The 14258-nt window shown below is 39.3% G+C and overlaps 1 protein-coding gene across 1 annotated transcript in view; it reads left to right on the top strand.

The window, feature by feature from the left end:
- The window catches only part of CDH20 (cadherin 20), a gene marked incomplete at both ends in the record, with an annotated part of 60230 nt that overhangs the window by 8355 nt on the left and 37617 nt on the right, over positions 1–14258 (top strand). Inside the window, 2 exons of the mRNA XM_082853480.1 lie at positions 1807–1974; positions 6440–6627. Of these exons, the coding sequence (XP_082709606.1) occupies positions 1807–1974; positions 6440–6627 (356 nt within the window). The remainder of the gene's footprint in view (positions 1–1806; positions 1975–6439; positions 6628–14258) is intronic.

Genomic DNA, 14258 nt, shown 5'->3' with positions numbered 1-14258 from the left:
GTAAGGAGGTAAGGAGCAATGCGCTGCGAAAGAGCACGTCAACAATCAACAAATCAATCTGGCTTCGGGATTTTTGTTTGGTTTTGTTTTCAGTTTTACCCAAGAGCTTTGACTACAGAATTTATGTTTTATCTATGAAGGACTCCCTTTAATACTTTCAAGTTGGGCCGAGCAATTATTAGGATTATTATCTTGCACTTGTGCCAGACTTTCTCGCTTTTAAAATACATTCATAAATATTACCATATTTGAGCCTCCCAATAATCTTGTGAACTAGTGAAATATATGGAAGTGTTGTTACTCCCATTTCACATACAGGAAAATTGAGGACCGAAGAGTAATTAACACAAAACTTGAGTAAAGAAACTTACAGCCACAGAGGTAAAGTCAATGACAAACACTCAAAGTCATCCCTTTACAGGAAATAGAAAAAACACATTTCTATTAGCAACCTGATATAATTTTCTTCCAGAAGTCCTCAGGGGAACCAGGCATTTGGAAAACTGTATCATAAAAGTAGAAAGTGAGGGAGTATACACTAGTAGGAGGAAAGAAAAAAGGTTGCTGTTAGGGACTTCCATAAAACAGTAACTTTAACCATTCTACAGATGGAGGGAGGGAGAGTGAGGGGGTGCCCACAGGGAGGAAAAATACAGACAGGAAGTCGGTAATGTGTCCTTTACATCCCAAGAGGAACCTTACATTATTTTGACAGCTCCCAGGGGGCATCTATAGTGTTAAGGTCAAAAATACATGAAAAGATCGTTATTGCCATGCCCATAGGCCATTTAAAAAAAGAAAATGCTAAATATTTCACTTTAGAATGTTGTTACTATAATGCAATATGTATACATTATAGGAGTAAAATGGGGACAGGTTTGTGGTTCCCAGTTCCTTCCCTTGGCATGCAAAAGGTCTGCTTAGCCAAGGGTCATGTTGTAAACCTGAAGTAAACAAGCCTTTAATCTTTACCTAGAGAGCACAGAAGTCAACTTTTCTAAGTTGAAGTGTTCAAAGGAATATAAAACATTACCACACATCCTTGGCAGGATCAAAACAACGCATTTCACAGGATTTTGACTTAGACCCCTCTTCCTAACTGAAACCATATCATCATACGGCAGTGCTGTTCCCTACGGTCTGGGGGAGATCATCCTGTATGTCTGTTAAAAATAAACAACTCACAGAGCATCTTTCATGTCTTAGCTCACGGAATGCACTGAAGCACAGAGGTAAGCAGAACCTAACAAAACAGAATGAACACATAACAAAAGGAAAAGCAAATCTGAATTCCAACCCTGCTTACAATTACTGTGGAGGCAGGAGAAAGAAGACTAGGAACGAGTTGCCTAAAGAAGAGTCATTCACACTACAAGGGCTCTAGGGGCTGAAAGAAAGAGCTAAAGGAGAATTATCTAAAATCACAGATTTGCAGGCATATGAGGCTTTATTTTCCGGACCCGAAGCCCGTTTTGTCTGGTGAGACAGAGCAGCCTGAAACTGTCTCAGACTGCCAGTCCCCCAGCCTGTTAGAGAAGCACTGCTGCCACCTCCTGTTCTTTCTCAGTAATGTTGCCAAAGGAAATCGGCCCACGAAGCTCTGCCGGCTGGAATAGTTATTTATTCACCCTTTGTTTAAGCACAGCATTTTTTTGACGCTGGGATTCTGACCTCAAATTTAATAAAAGATGTGACTTGCATCTCAACTCTAGCCATTAACAATGCACAAGGAGAAGCCTAGAACCCAATCTTTAAAATGGAACTTGTGGTTTTGTTTTTAAAAACAAAGTCATTTCTATTCTGCAGGTGTAATTAGGACAGCACTCATGAACATGGACCGAGAAGCCAAAGAATACTATGAAGTGATTATCCAAGCCAAGGACATGGGAGGGCAGCTTGGCGGATTAGCTGGGACCACAACGGTCAACATCACCCTCTCAGATGTCAATGATAACCCACCCCGCTTTCCCCAGAGTGAGTACCTAACCAGTGAGAGTATAGGTCTCAAGCCAGAGGGATGCAGCTGTGACAGCGGTGAAAGAGAAAGGCCTGAGTCCCTCTTTGAGTTCAATTTTTCATGGATTCCTTTCTGACATTTATCATGCAATTCTCACATAATTATTTCCCTTCTAGATACCAACTTCCCATAGCACTAAACCAGTGTTTAAACTCTTTTTTTCTTGATTGCCATGCCCTGACCACTCCCCATAAAATTAAATATTAAGCAGTAAGACTTTGTTGGGTAGGGCTGAACTTTAGAGAGCCACAAACCATTGTAATATATAATAAGTATCTAAGATTTTTTCACCTCTCCCCAACAAGAATCGATTTTTGCCCCCTAGGGGGCAATATTGCCCTTGTTGAGAATGCATGCAGGGAAACTAAGGCACAGCTGGAGGTGAACATAGTGACCCATCTGACCACCTTCACCAATCAATTCTCAAGCAGGTACCAAGCACCTGCTTTGTAAGGGCCCTGGGCATGAGGGGCATAAGATGACTGAAACCCAGTCTCTGCCCCTGTGAAGCTTAAAGTCCACTTGGGGAGTACATACTCAATACTCATCAAAAGTTAACCAGGAAGCAGCATTTGCTGTGCCACCTGGTTAGTGTAGAATGAAGCCTTCACAAGAAACCAAGATGAGTAAAGGCTTAATAAAAGGATGAGAGCTCAGCAGGGAATTGAAGAATATAAAGGATTCAAATAGGAAGAAAGGAAAACATTCCAGAAGGGGGAAGCTATTCATTCAAAAAATATTTGCTTTGGGCAACATTCTAGATATGGGATATAAAGACCTAGAAATAAAGCTGCAAATGTAATTTTATGTTCAAAGATCCCTAAAATGAAGACCTGCTCTTCAGTGTTTCAAATTTGTTATATTTCTAACGGAAGTCACTGCGAAGTTTTTGAGCAAGTGAGAGACATAAAGGAAGGCTAATATGATAGCCGCGTACAGCACTGGTTGCTAGGGGTGGAGACTAGAAGCAGGAGAGTCTGTTAGAAGGCTTTTAGAGTGGTCCAGATTTGAACTGATAAGGATGTAAGGAAACAGCAGAAGGGGTGGAATGGGGCAAATAAGAAAACTTCGATTTCTGTCTCTTGATTTCTTGGCTAAGGGAAGATGAAATCAAAGATGACAGTGATGTTCTAAGTCTGGGTGACAGGGAGAAGAATTGTACTACTGATAGAAATAGAGGATACATAATGGAACTAGTGGCAGGGAAGGAGGAAGACAAATTCCAATTTGAATATGAAGTGACAGCAGGACAATCAGACTGAAGGTCCTTAAGGAAGGTGGAATATAGAGCTATGACTGTGGAATGGAGCCCAGGAACAGAGATGTGAATTTGAGAAGCAGATACCTAAAAGGGAGCAGTTGGAGAAGTGAGAGCAGCAGACACAACTCCAGGTGAAAGACTTAACCAGGGGGAATCAGGTTAAACAACAACAACAACTAAACTAAAAACCAGACCATCAGCTGAATAGCTACATTTTGAGTCAGTCAAACCAAGAAGCCATCTATTTTATCTATGTAAACAGAGGAAGAGAACTCAAATATTTACATACAACTGGTATCCATAAAGTCCCCATGAGATTTCGTGAAACTAAAAGACAGTATATTAAATATTTCACAAGTGGTACAAATAAGTAGGTTACTAAGTTGATTGGTTCTACAATTCAGAATAGTAGTGCATCATGAAAACAGTTTATGAAATGCCATATGGATTGGCTTCTTAATTGCTTTGCTGACCCTGGGGGTTCCATCTTTATTATTTCATGAATGGCTCACACTGTGCACACTGTAGACTACAGATTCTTGAACATCCTTGATCCTATTTGGCTTTGTAATTTGACACTAGACAGTATCTCTGAGGCATAAAGGGAAGAACGAAGTTCTTACACAGCTCACAGTATGTAGATCTGGACATATTGCAGGGAAGTTGTATTGTTACCTACCAGGGCTCTTGGCCTCCTTAATCACTAGAAATTGATCAGAGGCCAGGCAAGAAATTCAGGCAAGGCTTTACTGGGGACCCCGCTGCAGCAGCGGGGAGTGAGAACAACAGTTTCCCTTGCTTGCTCCCTGCGCAGGGGCGAGCTCACTCCTTATATGGGTTGAGGGTAGGGGTGTGTCCAGGGGTCAGGACAGAGGGGTGGCTGGGGAGGTCTGCCCACCACTTAGGTGGTGTGCAGGGGGCAGGCGCAGTACCCTGCTTTTGCTCTGGGCCCTTCAAAAGTGGCAGTGGGTTTTTTGGTCTCTTTGTATCTTTTGTCCAGAATTTGCCCCAACTGTGCATGGACCCAGTTATTTTTAGTCTCATATAGCTTCTCTGTCTTTTGTTGCTGGAGGAGAGGTGTGTCCAGGTGCAAGCACTGCAGCCCTGCAGCAAAGGGGCCCAGGTCCCAGCCTGTCTCAATATCACCCCAAACACGGCAGCTTCACAGAAGCATAACACAATACAGTGATAACTGGGGGTTTTAGTCCTGCCCCACAAGGCAACATCTTAACACCATTCTAAAGCACACATTTTGAGTCGTCATTTTTTTTAAATAATGAAGAACCTAGAATAGAGTGGAAACACAGACTATGTTGCACAGAAGACAAAATGGAAATGTATAAAAGTAATCTCTGTGTCTCTAAACATTGTTCACACATTATCTCTGCTTCCTCTAAAATAGTCATTATTGGGCTTCCCTGGTGGCGCAGTGGTTAAGAGTCTGCCTGCCGATGCAGGGTACACAGGTTCGTGCTCCGGTCTGGGAAGATCCCACATGCTGCGGAGCAGCTGGGCCCGTGAGCCATGGCCGCTGAGCCTGTGCTCCGCGATGGGAGAGGCCACAACAGTGAGAGGCCCGCATACCGGAAAAAAAAAAAAAAAAGTAAAATAGTCATTATTTTTGGGCTTATAAAAAATTTTCTTTATCTCACCATTAATTATTTCTCTTATTTGCTAAAACTAAGTTTAAATGATCTCATTATTCCATAACCTACCTTGGATAAACTCTTAGGCATTATTAATCTTCTGATTCTTCATTCTAGGAATCCCACTTTCCTTCTTTTTCACAAATATTATCATAACTGATTAGGTGTCAACACAATGACACACCTACTATTTTATATTGAACAAGCTCAGTCACCTTTAATTGAACCAGATATAAGGGAATGTCAAAAACTCAGACTATTTATTTCTAATATAATGCATTATGTGTAGAAATTATATGTTTGTTTCAACACAGAACATACAGCTTTCCTGGAGAAAATTATTTGTTTTTCCCAAACGTGTTCTGCAATAGAAAAGTCTAATCCATCAACAACTTTGGAAGTGAATGTAAAGAGATCATGAAATCCAAGTGCCTCCAGTTTAGTACAGACATTAGCAATTTCCTGGCTCACGCTGGCAAAGAACAGTCATCATTTCTCCTCCTGTGCAGGGGAGGGTGCTGTGAGCTGGCTGGGTGCTGTCAGCCTCCCCAAATCTTTGTGAGACTCAAGCCATCACATCCCAGACTTCCCAGGTTCACATCCCCACAGCTTGCAATGCATATTAGAATCAGAGAGGCCATGTACATATTGAAAATGTGATTGTTTAATATTTAGTTATTCACATTATGACTGACAAAATAATGAAGAATGTCAAAAAGTTTAGCCCCAGAGAATGTAAGTTAATGAAAATACTACTTCGTGGAGACAAAAATGAACTGAATTAGTGAATTCAGGGTATCAAGTTGAAAAGGAGAACATTACTGGCTCTGAGTTTCTTACATATGTGAGAACTCTGCGGGCATTCTATTATGGAAAAGAGAACAAGAAGCATCAGAGATCTGTCCATGAAGAAGCTGCCAATGCGCAGTCCCAGGTGCATGGACAGATTGAAGCTGGTGGAGTTTGTTCTCCATGGCTGGTCCTCCTTTGTAGATCACTGGTCTCCATTAAATTTGGGCAGGTGGTCATAGAGAGAGGCATTCAGCATCATGGCCAGGCTACAAAGGAAAATGTGGGCATTTGAAACGTGAACAGAGTAAATACATACTTTGTGACCACAATGTTTTTTCTATTTTTCTCAGAAGTAATTAACATTTGGGGAAATGGTTCATTAGGAAGAAAAGATTGGAAAGCAAGGTACTGATACTTCCTACCACTCTGAAGGTAGATTCACTGAGATGAGAAATATTTTTGCTTTTGTCCTGTCCTACTCCTAGGATTATGATCAAGGTATTTTGGCACCTACTTATCAAACATCCAGTACAGGCTATGACCCAATAACATTTACTCAGCCTCTTTGGATCTCAGTTTTTTCATCTGTAAAACTCGAGTTTTAACTTTTGGACCATGAAAAAGATGTTTTGCACAGCATGGTGGACATGATGTGATACAGAAGAGGCTTTTTTTTGGTAGTAACAGATTACAAAAAATGCATGTTCTAACTCTTCTTCACAGAACATTATCAGATGAGCGTGTTGGAATCAGCTCCGGTTAGCTCTACTGTGGGAAGGGTGTTTGCCAAGGACTTGGATGAAGGAATAAATGCAGAGATGAAGTACACTATTGTGGATGGAGATGGTGCAGATGCATTCGACATTAACACAGATCCCAATTTCCAAGTCGGCATCATAACTGTGAAGAAGGTAATCCAACTCCGTTTTCCAAATCATTTCAATGGAGGCTTTGAATGTGTATGAAATATTAGTAAGGACTGTTATATTATTGATACGTATTGCTTCAAATCCTCTGATACACTTTCCTATCATTAAGAAAAAAGCCTCTTACTCCTTTTGTTTACATGTGAACACTGGCTGTGTCATCATTTTACAGAAAGGGTACCAAGTCATGATAAAAATGTATTATAAATATGTCACTTCTAGCTAACTACTTAGCCACTTTAAAAAACTGCTGTAGCTTAATTCCCTAATGATGTTAATGACTTGACCAATATCTGCATTTGAATAACCTCACTTTTACCACAGTATACCATAAACAACAATAAAGCAAGCTATACTATTATTATTAATCAATAAATAACACGCAGGGATTTTTAAATTGCTACTTAAAGATCTAAAGATGCTAATCAGACTTGGAAAGGCTTTATCAAACACACCTGCTGAGTGATGTTACCACTTGGAACTCCTTCATAGTAAGGAGTTATAATAAGTTAATAAGTTTTCATAGTGAGTTAATAAGTTTTCTGAATGTAAGCTATCGATTCTGTGGCATAAAGCACATATGGACATACTCAGCTGAAAGATAAAACCTAAAAATAATTGAAGTTTTAACATCCTAATACCTAATACTGATAAAATACATTAATTCAAAAAAGTATTGATTTCATCTTCCTTCTCCTCTATTTCAAATACAACTTAAAACCCAAGTTATCTTAAATTATTTCCTCAACAAAGATTTGTTGAGTGCCTACCTATGTGCCAGGCACTGTTCTAGGCATTTAATGTAGAGAGTAAGTAAAACAACTGAAAACCTCTGCCCTCTTGACGTTTACTCTAGTAAGGGGAAGAAGACAATCAAAAATAGCAAGTAGGGCTTCCCTGGCAGCACAGTGGTTGAGAGTCTGCCTGCCGATGCAGGGGACACGGGCTCGTGCCCCGGTCTGGGAGGATCCCACATGCCGCGGAGCGGCTGGGCCCGTGAGCCATGGCCGCTGAGCCTGCGCGTCCGGAGCCTGTGCTCCACAACGGGAGAGGCCACAACAATGACAGGCCCGCGTATCGCAGAAAAAAAAAAAAAAAAAGCAAGTAAATCAATAAAGTTGGATATTAGAAAGTGATAAGTGCTATGTGGGAGGGGGTGTAAAATAGAACAAAGCAAGATCAGAAGAGCCAACATGACTTCAAATTTAATTGCATGCTTGTGACTGGCCTCACACAGAAGTCACATTTATGCAAAGACTTGAAGTGGGCAGAGTCACAGCACAGAGTTGGGCAGGCTGACAGTGCACAACCCTCGGAGGAGCCCTGTAAATGACTTTCAGTGAGAACCATAAATGGCAGCCCTGTAAACGAGGGAGTGGACTGGAAATACTGAGGAAAGTGTTCCAGACAAAGGAACAGCCAGTCAACGACCTGAGGTGGGACTCTGCCTGGCTTGTTTCAAGAAGAGCAAGGGGGTTTATAAGGCTGGAGAGGGAGACCAGAAGGAGATGAGGTCAGAAAAGTAACAAGGGAGACAGATTGTGTTAGGACCTTGTAGGCAGATTAAGGACTTTGGGTTTTAATCTGACTAAAGTGGAGAACTGAAGGATTTTAACAGATGTGTGACATCACTGGACTTTTATTATGAAATAATTACTGTGTAAGCTGTGTTGAGAAAAGGCCATAAGGGGGCAAGAATGGAAACAGGGAGACCAGCTGAAAGGCTATTGCAATAATCAAGGTAAGAGATGATGATGGCTTGGTCTACGATATTGGGAATGGATGTGGTGAGAACTGGTCAGAATCTGAATATATTTTGAAAGTAGAACCAACAGGATTTCCTAACAAATTGGATGAAGATATGAAAGAAAAAGAGGAGTCGGTTGAGCAACAAAAAGAATAGAGATGGCACTAAGTGATATGGGGAAATACTGGCATTCAGTTCTGAGCATGTTACGTTTGCAATGTCTATCAGACACCCAAGTGGAGATGTATAGCAGTTGTTGGTTATAGGAGTCTGGAATTTGGAGAAGAGTTCTGGACTGATAATTTGAGAGTCATAAATGGTACTTAAAGCAAATAAAAAATAATAATATTCCAAGGGATCCCGCATAGATGGAGAAGAGGGCAGTGAAATAAATCCTGTGGCAGCCCAACGTGACAAGGTCAGGGAGAGCAAAAACAAGAAAGGAGACTGAGGAGGAGAGCCGAGGGAGGCGGAAGGAAGATCAGGAGAGTGTGGTGTCCTGGAAGGTGTAAAGAAACTGTTTCCAAGAGAAGAGAGTGACTGCTGTTAAGTGCTGCTGTGATAAGTGCTGCTAAAGGTCATATAAAACACTGAAAATTAATCACAGATTTTAAGAACAGGGAGGTCATTGATGACCTTGACAAAAGCAACAAAGTCATAACTTAGAATGTGGCACAAGTTAATGTGTCAATAATAACTTTATTCTATGCTGTTCCATAGAGCTGAATTAACACTGCTTTAGAAAGGAAGAAGGGAAGAGTTCACATGTTTGTCCTTATTTATTTAAGGTGCAATCACGTACAGCAAAAGAACAGATATATCCAGCATTCCTCCAACCAGAAATCTTTATAACCAGCACACAATGACCTCAAAACAGTGCAAAATGCTGACATTAGCTTTGGAACCATCATATAAATCTGGATGTAATTTAAATATTGCAGTTTATTTTACTCATATTCTTTGAGAACTAATAATACTTTATAAAAGGTGACTAGAATAATAATACCAAGTTGTTGTATGGCATAAGATTAAGAACACTCCCCTATTATGTGGCATGCCTCAAGCTAAAAATTAATAATACATTGCCTATCATGACTGGTAACTATAAACGAGGTAAAAGCTCAGAGTATGGGATAATTATTATCTCTTTAATGCAAAGATTATCTTTAAAGAATTAAGCAATCAGAAGAAGAGCTTTTGAGGTTCTCAATATATTTTAAATTTTATTTTATATCTTAAATAGTATATAATTCTAAATAATAAAATAATATTAATTTATGTCAAATTATTAGAATATATCTTAGACCTTACTATAAGCCATTAATTTAAAAAATATTAACTATTATAATTTTGTATATGATGAGATTGGATAGGGTGGTATGGCCATAGACTGTATCTGAAAGGAACCTCAAAATGTCGTTTCTCCAGCTCCCTTACCAGGAAAAAAGATTAAGCCTTGTAAGACAGAACACTGTCTTTCACTGTCATTGCTAAAACTATATCCATGTCTAATCAAAACATGTATCAACTTTGCCAAGGTCATTTGGATTTCTCTTCTGAACCTATGAGGTGCCAGAAAATGGAATTAAAAGAGAGGTCAATAAGTTGAGTAGATGGACAAGTCAAATACAATAAATACTTTAGAGGCTATTGACTGCTCAATCTATACCTTTGGAACAACATTCACTCAGATGCTTGATCCACACCCATCCTCCTACTTTGTCGTTAATAATGTCATGTAAAATTGAAAGAAATGTTCTGCTTTTGATTTATTTCCCTTAGGCCTATTATTTGTCTAAAAAAGCACACACTTTTTCAAAAAGAGAAATCAAGTTGAATTGATAGAATTGGGTCTTCATAAAACCACACTGATTACTACCCAGTACTTTGGGTCTTTTTGGCTTTTAAGTAATCAATCAATTGATTTTCAGTCTCTTAATTTAAATGCTTTTCAAAGATAACTTGAAACATACAATTTTCAGAATGTTCTTTATTCTATATGAGCATGATCTTACGTCTTCAGCATGTCTTCCATCTTCCAGCATACCATAAACAATTGTTTCAAGTCACTCTCCTCTTAGGCAGGCCACAAAGCAGAAAACTTTTGAATTTCATCAAACCTAAGGTGCCATGAATTCTCATCACTGTTTTATTTTTAATTTTTTTTAACATCTTTATTGGAGTATAATTGCTTTGCAATGGTGTATTAGTTTCTGCTATATAACAAAGTGAATAGGCTATACGTATACATATATCCCCATATAACCTCCCTCTTGCATCTCCCTCCCAATCTCCCTATCCCACCCCTCTAGGTGGTCACAATGCACCCAGCTGATCTCCCTGTGCTATGCGGCTGCTTCCCACTAACTATCTATTTTACATTTGGTAGTGTATGTATGTCCATGCCCCTCTCTCACTTCGTCCCAGCTTACCCTTCCCCCTCCCCATGTCCCCAAGTCCATTCTCTACGTCTGCATCTTTATTCCTCTCTTGCCCCTAGGTTCTTCAGAACCACTTGGGTTTTTTTGTAGATTCCATGTGTATCTGTTAGCATATGGTATTTGTTTTTCTCTTTCTGACTTACTTCACTCTGTGTGAAAGACTCTAGGTCCATCCACCTCACTACAAATAACTCAATTTCATTTCTTTTTTTATGGCAAAGTAACAGTCCATTGTATATACATGCCACATCTTCTTTATCCATTCATCTGTCGATGGACACTTAGGTTGCTTCCATCTCCTGGTTATTGTAAATAGTGCTGCAATGAACACTGTGGTACATGCCTCTTTTTGAATTGTGCTTTTCTCCAGGTATATTCCCAGTAGTAAGATTGCTGGGTCGTATGGTAGTTCTATTTTTAGTTTTTTAAGGAACCACCATACTGTTCTCCATAGTGGCTATATCAATTTACATTCCCACCAACAGTGCAAGAGGGTTCCCATTTCTCCACACCCTCTCCAGGATTTATTGTTTATAGATTTTTTGATGATGGCCATTCTGACTGGTATGAGGTGATACCTCACTGTAGTTTTTTTTTTTTTTTTTTTTACAATCTTTTTTTTTTTTTTTTTTGCGGTACCTGGGCCTCTCACTTCCGTGGCCTCTCCCGTTGCGGAGCACAGGCTCCAGACGCGCAGGCTCAGCGGCCACGGCTCACGGGCCCAGCCGCTCCGCGGCACGTGGGATCCTCCCGGACCGGGGCACGAACCCGTGTCCCCTGCATCGGCAGGCGGACTCTCAACCGCTGCGCCACCAGGGAAGCCCCTCACTGTAGTTTTGATTTGCATTTCTCTAACGATTAGTCATGTTGAGCATCCTTTCATGTGTTTGCTGGAAATCTGTTTATCTTCTTTGGACAAATGTCTATTTAGGTCTTCTGCTCATTTTTGGATTGGGTTGTTTTCTTTGACATTGAGCTGCATGAGCTGCTTGTATATTTTGAAGATTAATCCTTTGTCAGTTGCTTCATTTGCAAATATTTTCTCCCATTCTAAGGGTTCTCTTTTTGTCTTGTTTATGCTTTCCTTTGCTTTTAAGTTTAAGCTTTTAAGTTTCATTCGGTCCTATTTGTTTATTTTTACTTTTATTTCCATTTCTCTAGGAGGTGGGTAAAAAAGGATCTTGCTGTGATTTATGTCATGGAGTGTTCTGCCTATGTTTTCCTCTAAGAGTTTTATAGTGTCTGGCCTTACATATAGGTCTTTAATCCACTTTGAGTTTATTTTTGTGTATGGTGTTAGGGAGTGTTCTAATTTCATTCTTTTACATGTAGCTGTCCAGTTTTCCCAGCACCACTTATTGAAGAGGCTGTCTTTTCTCCATTGTATATTCTTGCCTCCTTTATCAAAGGTAAGGTGACCATATGTGCGTGGGTTTATCTCTGGGCTTTCTATCCTGTTCCACTGATCTATATTTCTGTTTTTGTGCCAGTAACATACTGTCTTGATTACTGTAACTTTGTAGTATAGTCTGAATTCCAGGAGTCTGATTCCTCCAGCTCCATTTTTCTTAAGATTGCTTTGGCTATTAGGAGTATTTTGTGTTTCCATACAAACTGTAAAATTTTTTGTTCCAGTTCTGGGAAAAATGCCACTGGTAGTTTGATACGGATTGCATTGAATATGTAGATTGCTTTGGGTAATATAGTTATTTTCACAGTGCTGATTCTTCCAATCAAAGAACATGGTATATCCCTCCATCTTTCTGTATCATCTTTAATTTCCTTCATCAGTATCTTATAGTTTTCTGCATACAGGAATTTTGTCTCCTTAGGTAGGCTTATTCCTAGGCGTTTTATTCTTTTTGTTGCAATGGTAAATAGGAGTGTTTCCTTAATTTCTCTTTCAGATTTTTCATCATTAGTGTATAGGAATGCAAGAGAATTCTGTGCATTAATTTTGTATCCGGCTACTTTACCAAATTCACTTATTAGCTCTAGTAGTTTTCTGGTAGCATCTTTAGGATCCTCTATGTGTAGTATCACATCATCTGCAAACAGTGACAGCTTTACTTCTTCTTTTCTGATTTGGATTCCTTTTATTTCTTTTTCTTCTCTGATTGCTGTGGCTAAAACCTCCAAAACTATGTTGAATAACAGCGGTGAGAGTGGGTAACCTTGTCTTGGTCCTGATTTTAGTGGAAATGGTTTCAGTTTTTCACCATTGAGAATGATGTTGGCTGTGGGTTTGTCATATATGGTCTTTATTATGTTGAAGTAAGTTTCCGCTATGCCTACTCTCTGGAGGGATTTTATCATAAATGGGTGTTGAATTTTGTCAAAAGCTTTTTCTGCATCTATTGAGATGATCATATGGTTTTTATTCTTCAATTTGTTAATATAGTGTATTACATTGACTGATTTGCATATACTGTAGAATCCATGCATTCCTGGAATAAACCCCACTTGATCATGGTGTATGTTCCATTTAATGTGCTGTTGGATTCTGTTTGCTAGTATTTCGCTGAGGATTTTTGCATCTATGTTCATCAGTGGTATGGGCCTGTAGTTTTCTTTTTTTGTGACATCTTTCTCTGGTTTTGGTATCAGGGTGATGGTGGCCTCATAGAATGAGTTTGGGAGTGTTCCTCCCTCTACTATATTTTGGAGGAGTTTGAGAAAGATAGATGTTAGCTCTTCTCTAAATGTTTGATAGAATCTGCTTGTGAAGCCAACTGGTCCTGGGCTTTTTTTGTTGGAAGATTTTTAATCACAGTTTCAATTTCAGTGCTTGTGATTGGTCTGTTTATATTTTCTATTTCTTCCTGGTTCAGTCTCAGACAGTTGCACTTTTCTAAGAATTTGTCCTTTTCTTCCAGGTTGTCCATTTTGTTGTCATATAGTTGCTTGTAGAAATCTCTCATGTTCCTTTGTATTTCTGCAGTGTCAGTTGTTACTTCTTCTGTTTCATTCTATTGAGTCTTTTCCCTTTTTCCTTGATGAGTCTGGCTAACGGTTTATCAATTTTGTTTACCTTCTCAAAGAACCAGCTTTTAGTTTTATTGTTGCTATCATTTCCTCCATTTCCGTTTCATTTATTTCTGATCTGATCTTTATGATTTCTTTCCTTCTGCTAACGTTGGGGTTTTTTTGTTCTTCTTTCTCCAATTGCTTTAGGTGTCAGTTTAGGTTGTTTATTTGAGTTTTTTTCTTATTTCTTGAGATGGGATTGTATTGCTAAGAACTTCCATCTTAGAACTGCTTTTTCTGCATCCCATAGGTTTGGGGTCATCGTGTTTTCATGGTCATTTGTTTCTAGGTATTTTTTGATTTCCTCTTTGATTTCTTCAGTGATCTCTTGGTTATTTAGTAGTGTACTGTTTAGCCTCCAATGTGTTTGCATGTTTTACACATTTTTTCCTGTAATTGAT

Source organism: Leucopleurus acutus, assembly GCF_964270905.1.
Source record: "Leucopleurus acutus genome assembly, chromosome: 13".
Taxonomy (NCBI): domain Eukaryota; kingdom Metazoa; phylum Chordata; class Mammalia; order Artiodactyla; family Delphinidae; genus Leucopleurus; species Leucopleurus acutus.
Note: the sequence above shows the minus strand (reverse complement) of the source record. Positions and strands in the feature narration are given on the sequence as shown.